Here is a 15,908-nt window from a genome sequence, read left to right as displayed (position 1 = left end):
CACCAAAGAGTGAAAAAGCAGAAAAGAGCAATTATTATGCTGCGCAGCAGACCTTTGGCTCAGATTAACATCATTGCCTCTTGATTTGATCTTTTTTATTTTTCTCCAAACACCTAGAGCATTTTGATTGCCTGCCAGACTCATCTTTGGCGAAAAGTAACATTTTGAAAATTCAGGACTTACTTGGTAATACATATTTTAGGGCATGTTAAGCTGATAAACAGCTAATTGGTTCTGCTGTCCTGTAATTTGCAAAGGGTAAAATGATTTGTAAATATACATCTATATTAAATGCTCTATGCCAAAACCAATTTCTGCAGGTGACAGTAGACTTTTGTAATGGATGAGGTGATGGAAGGCACCTCAGCAGTTACCTCAACATGGTTTTGTGGATCACTTTAATTTAGCAGGTAGATATTATCGTATTCCAGGGCAGCTATGGATGATGTCAAACAGCATATGGTACAGAATATAGAGTGGTGGAAATTCCACTTCCTAAATGTGCAGGTGACCAAATATATATATAGACTCTTAGCCACAAGGAATAGAAACAGTGTCTGTGGGATTTGTGCACAATATGTCCACACATGTATTTTCTTTTTTCTTTCCCTGAGTTTGCACCCAGGATATTGAGGGAATTTTAAAACGAGACTGTTGAACTACTCTAGATAATCTTCAAGGATAAAATGGAAAAAAAAATGGACAAATAATACTGAGATTTTCTTTTCTTTCTCTCTTTCTTTCTTTCTTTCTTTCTTTCTTTCTTTCTTTCTTTCTTTCTTTCTTTCTTTCTTTCTTTCTCTCTCTCTTTCTTTCTTTCTTTTCTTTTTTCTTTTTTTTTTTTTGAGATGGAGTCTCTCTCTGTTGCCTAGACTGAAGTGCAATGGTGTGATCTCAGCTCATTGCAACCTCTGTCTGCTGAGTTCAAGCTATTCTCCCACCTCAGCCTTCCGAGTAGCTGGGATTACAGGCATCCACCACCATGCCCGGCGAATTTTTGTATTTTTAGTAGAGATGGGGTTTCACCATGTTGGCCAGGCTGGTCTTGGACTTATGACCTCAAGTGATCCACCCACCTTGGCCTCCCAAACTGCTGGGATCACAGGTGTGAGCCACTGCACCCAGCTGAGATTTTCAAGACTGGAGAGCTAGTCTCTCTCAAACTACAGACTGCTGAATTGTAAACAATTTTAGCTGGAATTATAGGATATATTATTAATAGGGTAATTTGTAAGCACTTAAGAGCAAAACAGTAATTGTCAGGGATTAGTATAGGTTCACTAGGAGAAGCTTAAGATAATTGAATTATCTTCCTTCTGGCAAAACTTCAAGGTATATTTATTGAACATCTACTATACACCAGGCTCTGGTTCTAGGCTGCTGGTTCAGAGAAATGTGGCGGATGGTTTTTTGGGTGGCAACAAGATATCTGATAGCATTTCCTACAACCTGCAGGCTAAAAGGTGGATAGATGGTGTTGGGCCTTGCCTGCCCAAATCTCATCCTAGATACCCATTCCTGGCCCACTCAAGTCAAAGGCTGGCAAAAACCAGGCCTGGTGATACATTTGTCTATTGCAAGTCTGGTGCCTTTCAAAGATGGTTTTGGCTGTCTGAGAGCTGCATGAGAACCTGGCTGTAGATTCTCATCACCTATGTTGCAGAGTCATTCGAACCGCAAACCCAGAGGTGAGGGCGAGGGTAGGGTTGACTCTTGTCTGACTCAGTTTAAAGCCCAAAGAAGTCAAATAAATAATGTGCTCAAGTTTACTCTTCGGGAGGCAGAATAGCCCTGGACCTGATGCCATCGCCATGTTGGCAAACACCTCAACTCCAACGTGGAAGATGTGAGAACCTCAAATCATTTGCCCACCTGCATCCCATCAGACTCCCTGTTCTTCTCACTTCCAAATCATTAGTGTTCCCTTTTTAAAGAAAAATTTACATTTGATCACCAGAGGTGGTATTTCTTCACGGCCTAGTGCTACAATGTTTCAATTTTATTGGCTTTACCATTTATTTTCCTTGACTTTGCTTTCTGGATTTGGTATCAGAATTGGCAGAGATTGGGTGAATTATTTTTCACAATATCTCCAGTCGTTGAGTGGTTCAGAGCCTCTGATTGACGCCAAGCTCTCCTTGATACAGGATTGAGCATGTTGGAAGAGACCCAACCCACCAGCCTGGGTCCTTAAGTTAAGGCAGTATGCTGTGGTGGTTAAAGTGAGGCTGTGGTTTATATCTCAGTCCTGCCACCACCTAGCAGAGTGATCTTGTGCAAGCTACTTTACCTCTCTGAGCCTTCATCTCCTTGCTCGTAATACAGAACAATTAGCAGTAGACAGGACTATGATGAGGCTCAGTTGAGCCTGTTTATGCTAAGGGTTTACCCAAGGGCCCAGAATACAGTTAATGAGTAACAGAAGAAGGTACAGTTTAAATTCCAGCCCAGCCTTTACTAATCATATGCAGTTTGCAAAATGGAGGTAATAGTAGTATCTATCTCTCAAAGAAATCAGGAGAGTTAAATAATAATTGTAAAGTGCATCCTTAGAAGAGTGCCTGGCATCTAGCATATGTCGGTTAAATAAATGAATAAATGCACAAGGTCTGGCCCAGAAATGAGGCCAGGAGCGGTGGCTCACGCCTGTAATCCCAACACTTTAGAAGGCCAAGGCAGGTGGATTACTTGAGGCCAGGAGTTCGAGACCAGCTTGGTCAGCATGGAGAAACCCTGTCTCTACTAAAAATGCAAAAAATTAGCTGGACGTATGGTGCACGTCCGTAGTACCAGCTACTTGGGTGGCTGAGGAAGGAGAATCACTTGAGACCAGGAAGCAGAGTTGCAGTGAGCTGAGATCATACCACTGCACTTCAGCCTGGGCAGCAGAGCAAGACTCTATCTAAAAAACAAACAAATGAATGTGCAGTCTACCACAATAATTGTTGCTAGGCACATAGAAGGTGTTTGTTAAGTGTTAGCTTTTAATTATTTTTTCTAGGTAAGGCACAGTGGTTCACACCTGTAATCACAGCACTTTGGGAGGACAAGGCGGGAGACTTACTTGAGCCCAGGAGTTGGAGACCATGCTGGCCAGCGTAGTCAGACCCCATCTCTACAAAAGATTTAAAAAACAGCCAGGCATGGTGGCATGTGCCTGTAGTCCCATCTACTTAGGGCGCTGAGGTGGGAGAATCCTTTGAGCCCAGAAGGTGGTGGCTGCAGTGAGCTCTGACTGCACCACTGAACTTCAGCCTGGGAAATAGAGCAAGACCGTGTCTGAAAACGATTTTAAAAAGTAAAAATTAAGAAATTAAAAATAATTCTTTCTCCTAGTTACTTGGCACCTGTTTCTGGTGTTCTCATGGTCCATGCTCTCCCTCTCCAGCTTCCTTGGAAGCAGCCCCCAGGATCCATAACAGCATTTCATGGGCTGACTGATCCCAGGAAGGGCAGACTTGCCCTGGAAGTGAGCCATCTCATGCAAACCCGGGAAAGAGGCTACACGTGGGGTTCCTGCCTTGAGAGAGCTCTCTTAGGCTGGAGGGCTTCTAGTAGTAGTCATTGTTTTTCATCTGTATCATTTTGGAAAAAGCTTCAGCAGGCCCACAAAATGCTAGTCAAATCCTGAATTCTCCTTCTCCTCCTTTATCTCTGCTCTTCCAGATTCTCACTGGCTCCTCTGTTCTTTGTCCATAAATGTGGGTGCTACTTAGGGTGTCATTTTCCCTCTGTCTTCCTTATGCTTCTCTGGCATTTATTGTGTACTGTCATACCTTTGATTACCATCTATGTTTGAATGGCCCTAAGTATCATTCTCTGTTTCACTTCTGTTCTAAGATCTATCTTTGTGACTTGTAACATTTTGGAGTATGAGACTCTTTCACAGAAGTGCCCATTCATGTATTTTCATGAAGTTTCATGAGCATACTGAACCTCATCCATGGAGCTACATGGCACAGTGTTCGTACCTAGACTCCCAACACCAGCTGCCTGTTGTGGGCCACCCACCGAGTAACCTTGTTTTATGGAGTCTGCTGTCAAACTTATCTAGAGTGTTCCTTTTTTTACTGCTGGTAGAAATGCTGGCTCCCAAAGCTTTCTTCTTTTGTCAGCCCTCGAAGATACTGTTCCTGTGTACCTGGCCAGGGACTACATTTTCCTGGATGCTGTGAGAGAAGGGAAAATCAGAACTATGTGGGAGTTCTCTGGGAAAGAAAGAATATCTGATTACATGAAGGGTCTGTGATAAAGGCAGATGGTACAAGGAAAAAAGAAAAGCAATTCAAAACTCTTGGGAAAACAAAGAATCATTCTAGAAATAGAGTGTTATTATAGATTCCTACATGTCTCTGCAGTGAGATATATAGCAGGGTTTGGCAAACTTTGCTTTTTCTGGAAAAGGCAAAATAGTAAATATTTCATGCTTTGCAGGCCAAGCAGCAAAATTGAGTATATATAAATGACAAGAAATTGTAAGATATATAGATATATAAATATGTATATATATAGATAGATAAGTGACAAGAAAGAAAACAAATTTCTTTTTCTTTTTTTTTTTTTTTTTTAAGACAGAGTCTAGCACCATCACCCAGGCTGCAGTACAGTGGAGCGATCTTGGCTCACTGCAACTTCCGCCTCCTGGGTTCAAGTGATTCTCCTGCTTCAGCCTCCCGAGTAGCTGGGGCTACAGGTGCATGCCACCACGTCCAGCTAATTTTTTTGTATTTTTAGTAGAGACAGGGCTTCACCATGTTGGCTGGGATGGTCTCAATTTCCTGACATGATCCACACACCTCAGCCTCTCAAAGTGCTGGGATTACAGGCGTGAGCCCCCATGCCCAGCCAAAACCAAGTTTCTACAAATTTTTTATTGGCAACATTTAGGATTATGGATGCTGTTATTTGAATTTTATATCTTTTTATGTGTCATGAAATATTATTGAATATTACTTAATTTTTCAACCCTTTAAGATACACAAAATATTTTTAGCTATGGGCTGTCCAGAAGCAGGCAATGGGCTGAATTTGGCCTCATCATAGTTTGTCAAGCCCTGAGATATAGCTACAGATCATAACATATCTATACACCACTGGGCTTCCTTCTTTCCCTCTTTCCTCCCTCCCTTCTTCTCTCCCTCCCTCCCTTCCTTCCTCTCTTTCTTTCTTGCTCTCTCTCCTTTTTCTTTCCTTCCTTCCTTCCTTTCTTTCTTTTCTTTTCTTTCTTTCTTTCTTTCTTTCTTTCTTTCTTTCTTTCTTTCTTTCTTTCTTTCTTTCTTCTTTCTTTCTTTCTTCTCTCTCTCTCTCTCTCTTTCTTTCTTTCTTTCTTCCTTCCTTCCTTCCTTCCTTCCTTTTCTTCTTTCTTTCTTTCTCTTTCTTCCTCCTCCCTCCCTCCCTCCCTTCCTCCCTCCCTCCCCCCTCCCTTCCTTCTCTCCTTTCCTCTCCTCTCCTTTCCTTTCCTTTCTTTCCTTCCTTCTTTTCTTTTCCTTTCCTTTCCTTTCTTTTCCTCCCCTTTCCTTTTTTTTCTTTCTTTCACAGAGTCTCACTCTTCACCCCAGGCCAGAGTGCAGTGGCATGATCTCAGCTCATTGCAACCACAATCTCCCGGACTCTAGTGATCCTCCCACTTCAGCCTCCTGAGCAGCTGGAACTACAAAAGCATGTCAGCACACCTGACTAACTTCTGTATTTTTTTTTGCAGAGATGGGGTCTCACTATGTTGCCCACTCTGTTCTCAAACTTCGGGACTCAAGTGATCCACCCACCTTGGTCTCTCAAAGTGCTGGGATTACAGGTGTGAGCCACCATGCCCTGCAGAGTTTTCAACTGTTAAAAATTTCTGAGACAAAGGACGATGACATTATTTATGTTTATTGATGTGTCTCAATTTAGTGGGATATAAACATGCATAAGTTTTAGTTTAGCTTTCAACTATGTTATTTCAAATCCTTCATTTTCTTTTTGTTTGTTTGTTTTTTTGTTTTTTTGAAACAGAGTTTCACTTGTTACCCAAGCTGGAGTACAATGGCGCGATCTCGGCTCACTGCAACCTCCGCCTCCTGGGTTCAAGCAATTCTCCTGCCTCAGCCTCCCGAGTAGCTGGGACTACAGGCACGCACCACCATGCCCAGCTAAATTTTGTATTTTTACTAGAGACGGGGTTTCACCTTGTTGACCAGGATGGTCTCGATCTCTCGACCTTGTGATCCACCCACCTAAGCCTCCCAAAGTGCTGGGACTATAGGTGTGAGCCACTGCGTCCGGCCCAAATCCTTCATTTTCTTAAAGATAGTTTAGGCAGATTTCATAACTTCCCAGTCACTTTTGGTCGTTAAGACTTCCAGTTCTGCCTAACATTTCAAATTGCATGTTGAATTCAAATCACTGTCCCTGCTCCTTTTTCCTTTAGATTCTAGCACCTTCTGTATGTGTGTTCCTCAGTGAGCAGGAAGAAAGAAAAGGCCAATCTGCCACATCACTTAGCTGGGCGAGGCTATAAACCTTTCTTGTTTGCTGTCACTGCTTCTCTGGCTAACATCAACGGCCAGGCACTCTGCGTAGCAGGCATCTGCGTGCTGAATGTCTTGTGGAGTCACATGCATTGGTTATTGGAGGGTCCTATGGCACCTTTCCATTGCAACTTCCTTTCCTGATGTGGAATCTCTGACTCCGGTCTAGTCTTTTCCACTGCATGGCTCTTTCCACTGAAAACATACAACCCCATGTTGCTGAGACTGTGGTTGATGCATACAGTACCCTGTGGACATTTATTATAGACCCTCCTCCCTTTGAGTGGACTCAGTTCTGAACCAAGGTGCCTGGTTTGGTCAGTGGAGCATGGGCTGACTCTCAGCCCCTACTCGACCCCTCGGCCAAGCAGCCTCGTATAGGGCAATCTTCACAAACTGTACAGCCCGGGTTAGGGTCTTCCTGGCTAATGAGCTGCTCTCTCGGGTGAGATATGAACACAATGGTGGCAGCCCAGCTACCCACTGCCACATCCAATCCACACACAGAACTTCACCATTCCAAACAGGCTGCTCCACTCTCATGCCTCCTCCTAGCTCTGTTGTTCCCTCCAAGACCCTTGCTGAGGTGGACACATGAGCTGCTTAAGCAAATGTCCAGTCCAGCCCTCAATCATTATGGATGATTCTTCTTGGGGCCACAGGTACCTCACTGAGGAACTAACGGTATTGGGAGGAAGGGGAGAACTTGTATAAGAAGGCTAACTTATCGTTTGTCTTAGCAAATGTATCTTGCGTAGAAATGTATAAATCAAGTACTAATGGTCAACATGTTATTTAGAAGTCAGAAGAAATGAAGGAAGCACAAGAACTAAAACAGCAAGGGTTGAAGGCACCTGCTACTTTTATTTCCCCATTTCACAGATTAGTAAACTAACACTCAGAGGGTAGGCAACTTTCAAGGTCTCACAGTCGGTAAATAACAGGATCCACACAATCCCCAGGTCCACCTGCTCCCAAAGCCCCTGCTATATCCCATATTCTCTGTGGTCTTTCATTAACTTAGTAAGGGCCTATTTGTTCCTACATTGAAAAAGTGTGCTGAGGTAGGATTATAAGATAGGAGAAAATTAAGACAACCTTGGGGTTTTCTACGCCTTTGTTTAACCTCAGAAACATTGTTTTAATTGAGGGGTGCTTCCATATGTCAAAGTATAAATTTTAAATTATTAAAAACATAATTCTCCTAAAATACATAGTGCGCTCATGTCAAATTTTGTTCAACTCAGCAATGAGGAAACCAGCAAAATGACAAAATTGGTTCAAAGGAGAATGTTCTATTTTTTTAGTGAAAAAATTTTGAAGTAAGATCGTTAAATTAATATAAAACTGATTGATACTCAGGAGAGGAGAGAATAAATCCACAACATTTGGGGTTATCTCCTCTAATTAATGAAAATTATGTGCACATCTACTGAACAAAAATATACGCATTTCCCCAGTTTTCTACAAGTAAATATCTAACTATATAACAACTAGGCTTGAATCTGTAATGAAAGCTAAGTCAATCAAAGTTACATTTCCCCAGAGGGTCAGATGACCCCCTTGGGTAAATTTGATTCGCTGTGCTCTATGTAAACATTAAAAGAACACAGTCATCTTTTTGCCTAATTTCTTGTTTTATTTTTTTCTTGACACACACTAGCTATCCATACAAATAACCCGCACTGGTCACCCAACCTTGGAATTAAGGTCACTTGACTTTAACCTAATCCGCAAGATAAAATTTCAGAGAATGAAACAAATGAAAAAATTTTCAAGGTGTCTACTTCCTAAAATAGGTGGAATCCCAGAGTCAGGTAGAATATTGGGTTTGAGGAAGAAAGAAGAGGAGTAAGTTCTTTCCACCAATGATGATACAATTAGGAATGAGATTTAAAACATTTAACAGCCAACAGGACACAAGACCAGACAATCAGAATGAATGGTTTTGTAGGGCCGGAGTAAGGTCATGATGATATCTGCTGGGCCAGGTCTTCACTCTTTATTTAATGGATCTGAGAGGCTCCAGGAAGAGCTAAGGTGGGTGCAGTAGTGGTGGGGAGTTGGTGAAAGACTTGGGCCAAACATTGTTTATTAAGACATAGGGAAGTATTTTAACAACCAGTGCTGTGCTACGGACACATTCTGTCTATTAGTCATGTTAATACTCCAGCCTCTATCACCTGCCCAATCCTGACTCAGCCCCCAAACTCAGTCAGAGTCACTCATTCCTATCCTGCCTTAAGGCTCCAGCCCACTTCTCTCTTCCATCTATCTCTCAGGCTTTAGTGACAAGGAGGAAGAATACAGAAAAAGGAACTGGGAGAAGGTCAGGAGTAGGCAAGAGAGTAAGAGAACTCCAACACCTTCTGAACCCATATCTAAGGGAGGGCGCAGCATTAAATCTAGGACTGCAGTTGCAGAAGTGATGACTGGGTACTGTTTCTAAGTTTTAGAAGTAGAGTGGTGCCCCAACAGACAAGAATCCCCATTCTTACAGATTCTATATTATACTTGGGGGGAGACAGGAGATAAGAAAAGTATGAGTTAACAGGTACAAAAGCACCTAGCACAGGGCTTGTCATGTAGAGAATAATTAATGAATGGTATGTCTTTTCCTCACCTCCATCCTCAACCACATACTTGCAGCTTCTCTGAAGGTTTCCAAACACATAAATAATGCTGGAACCCCATCTGGCTGAAAAAATAAACCATCTGGAGATTTGGAAATATGGGAGAACATCTAATGACTGGCTAATTTTTTTTTCCGGTTTTTCAGCCAGATGTTTGATGTCATCCTGGCCCATCTGTAGCAGAAATACCAGTTATTAAACCTCTTTTTCCATAACTTTAAGTTCCCTGTCCTAAAATCCTAAACAAGTAGGTTTTCTTTTCTTAGTATTTTTTAACAAATTAAAAAAGTGATTATTGACTAATAAAGAGTAATTCAAGAATCAAATATAAAAATATCAGAAATTTGGATTAAAAGTGCCATTTAGATAATTTACAAGTCTGAAAACTGGCAGCCCATGGGCCAAATTCAGCTACAAGGTAAATTTGGTTTGACTAGTATCATATTCTTAAAAAGTTGAAAGAGTTACCTGCATTTTAAAAATCAAGTGATTTTACATCTGGCTTTTCTTTACTTGAAATATTGGGTCACACTTGGTGTCTGTTTCTCCAAGGCAAAAATCGACTCAAGCGAGTAATAACCATCCTTCAGATGGGGCTTGTGCTTTCTAGTTTGCCACAGTCCTCACCACCCCCTATTGCCCCACACTGAGACCAAGCTCCAGTTACCATACATCTTCTCAAGTCTACTGTTACCTACCTCCAAACCTGTTTGGAATTGAGTTAACAGGGTTGGGAAATGCTTGTTTCACATTTTACATTAGCTGCTTCATCTACACGAACATTTGGATTTGTTACTCCCTAATTTTATCTAAAGCTCTCATTTTAGAATTGGGTAAACTGAGGTCCAAAGAGGGAAAAGAGCATTTACAATTCATTGTTAGTTCACAGTTAACTGTTAGTGATGGAAATTGGATGAACACTCAGGGTTCCTCACTAGTAGCCTGGTTGTCTTTCTGCTATCTAAATACATCGCTTTGATTGTCTCTAGGACGTCAAAAGGTTTTCTTAATGAGAGAGTCACATATTGAACATGTTCTCATTCAAATTCACAGGCCACTGTTGAAAACATGAAGCAGGTTAGGGCTCTACTTTGTGAGCACCTCCCGTGCTTTCCAGATAATGAGTCAGGCATTCGTGTTGGTTTTCCAGTGTGGGTGTCTCTACACAGGTCGATTGTCTTTCCATTCAAAGCGTGTCCTTTGCTGCCTCTGAGTTTGTGTGTGTCTGGTGGCTCCTGCGTCCCTGCCGACACCACACAGGCATGCTGAGTGTTCTGAGATTTGGGACTTCTGAATGGAAAAACCCATGTGTCTGGGCATTTTCACAAGTTAATGTTTGTACCAGTAGCAGACTACCCACTGAAGCATAAATTAATGTTCTCTAGCAAATGCTCAGAGAGGCAGCACGACTAATGTTAAGTATTGCCTGCCGAGTTGGGGTGTGTGACCTTGGGCAAGTTATGTAAATTTCCCAGCCCTCAATTTCCTCATCTGTAAAATGAGGGTAATAATAGTACTTATACCATTGAGCTCCTTTGAAGATGAAAGAGGTATTTTTCAAAATTCTTGGAACAGTGTGAGCACATAGTAAGTGCTAAATGCAAGGGATATTCCGATAGGTTACATTATCTTTTCTTAGTAGGTTTTTTAAGGAGTTGAAAAACTGATTATTGACTAACAAAGAGTAATTCAGGAATCAGATATAAAAATAGCAGAAATTTGGATTAAAAGTGCCATTTAGGTAATTTATAAGGCTCAAAACTGGCAGCCCATGGTCCAAATTCAGCTACAAGGTAAACTTGATTTGAGTGATCCTGTCACTCAGGGAGGAGAAGGATGTTTCCAGTTTTCATTTCTATAACCTAACTATAACGAAGTAGGTTATAAAAAAAAACCTTACTATAACTAAGTAGGTAGGTTATAGAAAGGAAAACTGGAAACATCCTTCTCCTCCTCGAGTGACATGATCATCCTTAAAACACATAGTCAGCCTCAGCCCCAGTGCAAATATCAATACATGTTGGCTTTACCATCATAATTGCTTGGAGCACCTTTAGAAAAGTCAGATTTTTGTGGTCTACCTCAGACATATGGAAGCAGGAGATCTAGTTGTGAAGCCCCTGATGATCTAAAAAATTTTAAATCTCCTCATGAGAATCTGATGACCAGCCAAGCTGCGAAACAATCGATGTAGTTTCCTTATTCTTGAACATCTTTGATGTTACAAGACTCCAAAAGCTTCCCATTCCACATTTGATAGTTTTTTATATGGAGGTAAAAACTATTTTCCTCTAGCTCCTACTTCCACCTCCTTGAGGCCACACAGAACATTTCAAATCTCTCTTTCATATGACAGCCCTTCAGATATTTGCAGACAGCTGTCATGTTCTCCTTGGCATTCTCTTCTTTTAGATAAAATAATCACATTGCCTCATGGATCTTTAAAAAAATATGGAAGAATTAACTTTTCTAATTTGATCTCTAAGAAAATGGAGCTAAAAAATCCTCCCAGTTTTCCTTTGACACTTAAAGGACCAGAAAATGAGGATGATGCAGCTCTGGGGTAGGTAAGAAATACTGAATGGGAAAGGACTGTCCATCTTCATTCTAGCAGAGGATGGAAATGCCCAGGTTGGATACTACCAACTGCATGTGTCTTCCAATGCAGGAATCAAAGGCTCCTGAATATTCCTCAAACACCTGATGTGTTTGGTATATTATGACAAATCTTGGCTTCAAATTTTAGCCAGGGCCCATCTGGGTGTTGATTACATGGGTACAGTCACAGCTAATATTTTATTGTGGTTCATTGTGATTTGTGCATCTTACCGTACTTAACACTTCAAAAAATTAAACAACAACAACAAAAAAGCCGGGTCAAGTTGTATGGGGATTGCAACACATTTTCTCAATAGAATTCACCTGCCCAAGGATATGTCTTCAATTCATCCAATTCCTTCTTGATGCAATTTCTCACTTCTCCCATTAAGCCTACAGAATGCCTGGGTGGGGTTTCAATTCCTTGCTCAAACTGTGGGTGTAGGACATGACATTAGAGAAAAGTGAAACCATCAGTTGAGAAATTCTTAGCAAGGGTTCAGAAATTCTAGGTCCTGCCTTTGCTCTTATAGGTACGTTTTCTCACAGACCATAATGAGGGAAGTTAAACTTTGTGTTTAATTGTGCATTCTCAGGTTTGATTCTAAGAGGCAGAAGAATTGAAAATGGCTAAAGCACAGTATACGTATGTGCCATTTTTGGCTTGGAGGAACATTAGATTTTTTATACCATCTCTGGAATCATGTAGATATCACAGCATCCACCAAATAAGTTTTACAAAAGACAATTCAATTCCTTACAGTCAATATAAGAAAGGGAAATATTGAATTTCCCTGAGGTAAATGATTTCACCATACACAATCACAAATGCTCACAAATATTTGACTCTTGTCATTGTTTAGGAAATATTCTAGAATTTCTGTCAGTATACTGATTACAGTATAAGCTTTAGATGGTGTTAATTCAAGACCACCTAATCCAAATGTATCATTTCTCAGATGAATAAACTGAGAATTGGAGAGGGTAAATGTCTTAGCCAAGGTCACACTGATACTTTGCAGCATTAACTAGGTCTTCTGACTTCACATGATCCTTAATGCGTTAAAGGTAGCCCTTTCCTACCTAGGCTTCCCACCAGTTGCAAATTTGTGTTAGAAACAGAATCAATTGTAGTAGCACTACGGTCAGGAAAGCAGTTGTTCAAAGTGTCAGGACATGGGAAGAAGGCCAGAGAATGATGCAATATTACACTGGCAAGTGATGTCATAGCATGATTTCCTAAGCGATTTACATAAATGCAAGTTCTCAAGAAGCCCTGACAAATGCCAGCCAGTGGGAATGCAGTGTGAAGAACCAATGGCAAGCAGGGGAGGGGACCATACAGGAAGCCCAGATTTTCTTGCCCACCAATGTGACAAGCTTCACAGATTTCTCAGAAGCCTAAGAAAACCCCTTACTGCCCCTCTAATCCAGTGACTTCCCTTAGGCACATAGGCTCCAAAGAGCTTTGATTTTCTTCCTTATCTTTCTATTTGCTCCTAATGATATCTAAGCACTGCCTATTGGTGCTAAGAGTGACTTCTGGTGTGGTGAAAGCAAGTTTAATAGTATGATAGGCTAAAAAAGGGCTTTACATTTTAAATTGTTCTAGCTTCATTATAATTTAGAGTTACTCCTCTAATTTTTAGAATTAAAAGTGATGAACTGCAATTCTTGGAGAATCAGTCTTTTGTAAATGTCATGGAAATAATATCTTTTTTTGGGTTTGGGAATTATTTAGGGATAAAGACAGGTGGATACAAAATACCAAGGCTTCAGTTTCTTGTAATCCAAACTAATAAAACATGTATCAATAAGGATTATTTTTATTAAAATGTGTGCATGGGGTGTGGGTGGGAGTAGAGGTTTACATATGTTACCCTGTTAATGATTGGCAGTGAAAGTTCATGACAATTTCTAGTTAGAGCGAACTCAGGAGAAACTGATAAGTCTATGTTGAGAAATAAGGAAATAGCTCAGAATGTGCCAGACCAGGTCAGGATATCTCTCTCTCCGTCTCACTTCCTTCCTCTTATCACTCCTCCTCTTCTCCCTCCCCCTCCCTTCAAAATGCAATTTAAGCAGAGTTAAAGACCCCATCTAAAGCCAGAGATTCAAGCAGTTTACAATATGCCTAGGGATTTTGGATTTGAAGACTTTTCTCAACTGCAGAAGCTGCCTAGAGTGTCACAAAATCTCATCTCATGAAGCTTATACTAAAAACAATCAACAAGACCCAACCCCTTTAACTCACATGGCGTCAGTCTTGCTGGTAACAGAGTCTGTGCACCTGCACATTCTCAGCAATAATTTGAACTACTCTTCTTTCCTCATCACCATCTCCATCTCCCCCAAACAACCACGAGAATATCACAAACTGGATTATTCAGAGCCATTGAGAGGAATTTGCAAATACCTTCTAGGCAGCAGGTCCTCCACAGCCCCGAATGGGTCATTACTTCTTCATTCTTCCTGCTGGTTTCATTATCACTTGTAGATTTAGTCCTGCACACACCTCTGGAATATAACCAGTAGTCCGTGCCCACTGCAATGGTCATTAAACTAAAAGCTGCAAAGGCTCCCACAGTGGTGATCAACATCTGGATACCTCTGTCACACATCCTCATAATTCTTCATGGTACTCTGGACGGCTGGGGGTTGGAGGGGAAGAGTCAGTGCCGGAGGGGAAAATCACTCTGCAGCCGGGTAACCTAGCACAGGCTCTTCTAAAAATTCAGGTCTCCTTTTGTCAGCATCCACAGGGACTTTGGGAAAGCTGGGATTTCCTGTCTGGAGCTCTCTCCAGTTCCCTGGGTCTCCTATGGCCCTCGGAAGGGTGCAGGCTCCGGGGGGTTGGTCCGCATCACTGCTGCTTTTTGAGGGTCCCTGGGTTCCTTTCATTCCTCAGGAGCTTGGTAAAGACGAGGGTCCGTGCAGGGCATGGCTCCGGAGCCTGGAGCTGCCAGCTCGGTTGGAGATGCGCCTGGCTTCTCACAGCCTCAGGAGACTCAAGGGAAAGAAATCCAGAGAGGTCTCTGTGTGAGTGTGTGTGCGTGCGTGCGTGTGTGTGCGAGCGCGTGTGCTGGGGGTGAGGGCGGATGGCAAAAAATAGCACTGCTGGGAGGCGAGCCGCTGAGAAGAGTGTTCACTGCTTCCACAGCCTCGCAGGAAAGCTCTCCGCCTGCTCCCGACACCCCCGCTCAAACTGGAGAAAAGACAGAGTCCTGGGGCGGGGGCCGGCTGGTTTCACTGGGGGCGCCGAGTCCGTGGTGCTGAAGGGACAGCTCCCCGCCTGTTGCCCCGCATCCGCCGTCCTAACGCCTAGGCTATAAGGTCCGTGGTGCTGAAGGGACAGCTCCCTCCTGCAGCTGCACCCCGCCGCCTCGGGTAGAAACCCGGGGTGCTAAAGGGTCTTCCTTCACCCGTCCTTCCCCCGTTCCTTCCCAGGTCAGCCAGCCGGCTCGGCTCTGTCCAGTCAAGCCCACTCTCCGCGCAAAGTTTCGGGAGCCGAGGGCAGTCAGCGCCCTGGCTCCTGGGCGCTGCAGCACGACCCGGTTCCTCCGCTCTGGGAAGGGTTAAGGAAAGGGGAAGGGGAGCGAAGCCCTTAGCGCACTCTGGCGCTCTCTCAGCACCCACCCAGCGAGGCATTCTTCAATCCTCCCTTCCACCCCATGAGCCAGGCAAGTTTGCCGTTTGCTGCGGGCACCACTGGAGCCCACTGGGGAAAAAGAAGACCCGAAAGACCAAGTCTTCTTAAAGGCACCGGCAGCTCTGGGGACGGCTCTATGGCTCACTTAGGCGGGCAAAAAGTGTTGTCACAATCACATCTGTGTAGAGTCTGTCTCAATTTGGTTCCCCAGCAAACAAACCAATATGTCTACCCTCCTTTCTCTGGAGCTCTGGTTTACACCGGAGACAACCTGCTCAGATCAGACCCGGAACTGTTCATATATATATGATCATGTATTCCTAAAAGATGGAAGGAGCTAAATGTATATGGACTCTGTCATGCACATATTAGGGACCTTGGGCAAAAGAGTATAAGATTTTGGTCTTTGAATACGCCTCTTATACATTTTAACACCTCTGCATTTAAGGAGGTGACGGATTCACGGTGGGAGAGTCACTGAAAATGTCAGATTTTGTTCAAAGGTCTCTGGGATATTCA

General features: G+C 42.6%; 1 protein-coding gene across 1 annotated transcript in view; it reads right to left on the bottom strand.

The window, feature by feature from the left end:
* CACNG3 (calcium voltage-gated channel auxiliary subunit gamma 3) overlaps positions 1 to 15,643 on the bottom strand; it is a 104,400-nt gene extending 88,757 nt beyond the window's left edge. Inside the window, exon 1 of the mRNA XM_032242969.1 lies at positions 14,157 to 15,643. Within this exon, the coding sequence (XP_032098860.1) occupies positions 14,157 to 14,367 (211 nt within the window). The 5' untranslated portion in view covers positions 14,368 to 15,643. The remainder of the gene's footprint in view (positions 1 to 14,156) is intronic.
* Between the last annotated feature and the right edge of the window lie 265 nt (positions 15,644 to 15,908).

Source organism: Sapajus apella, unplaced genomic scaffold, assembly GCF_009761245.1.
Source record: "Sapajus apella isolate SASKATOON/1434 unplaced genomic scaffold, GSC_monkey_1.0 scaffold51, whole genome shotgun sequence".
In the NCBI taxonomy this organism is placed as follows: domain Eukaryota; kingdom Metazoa; phylum Chordata; class Mammalia; order Primates; family Cebidae; genus Sapajus; species Sapajus apella.
Note: the sequence above shows the minus strand (reverse complement) of the source record. Positions and strands in the feature narration are given on the sequence as shown.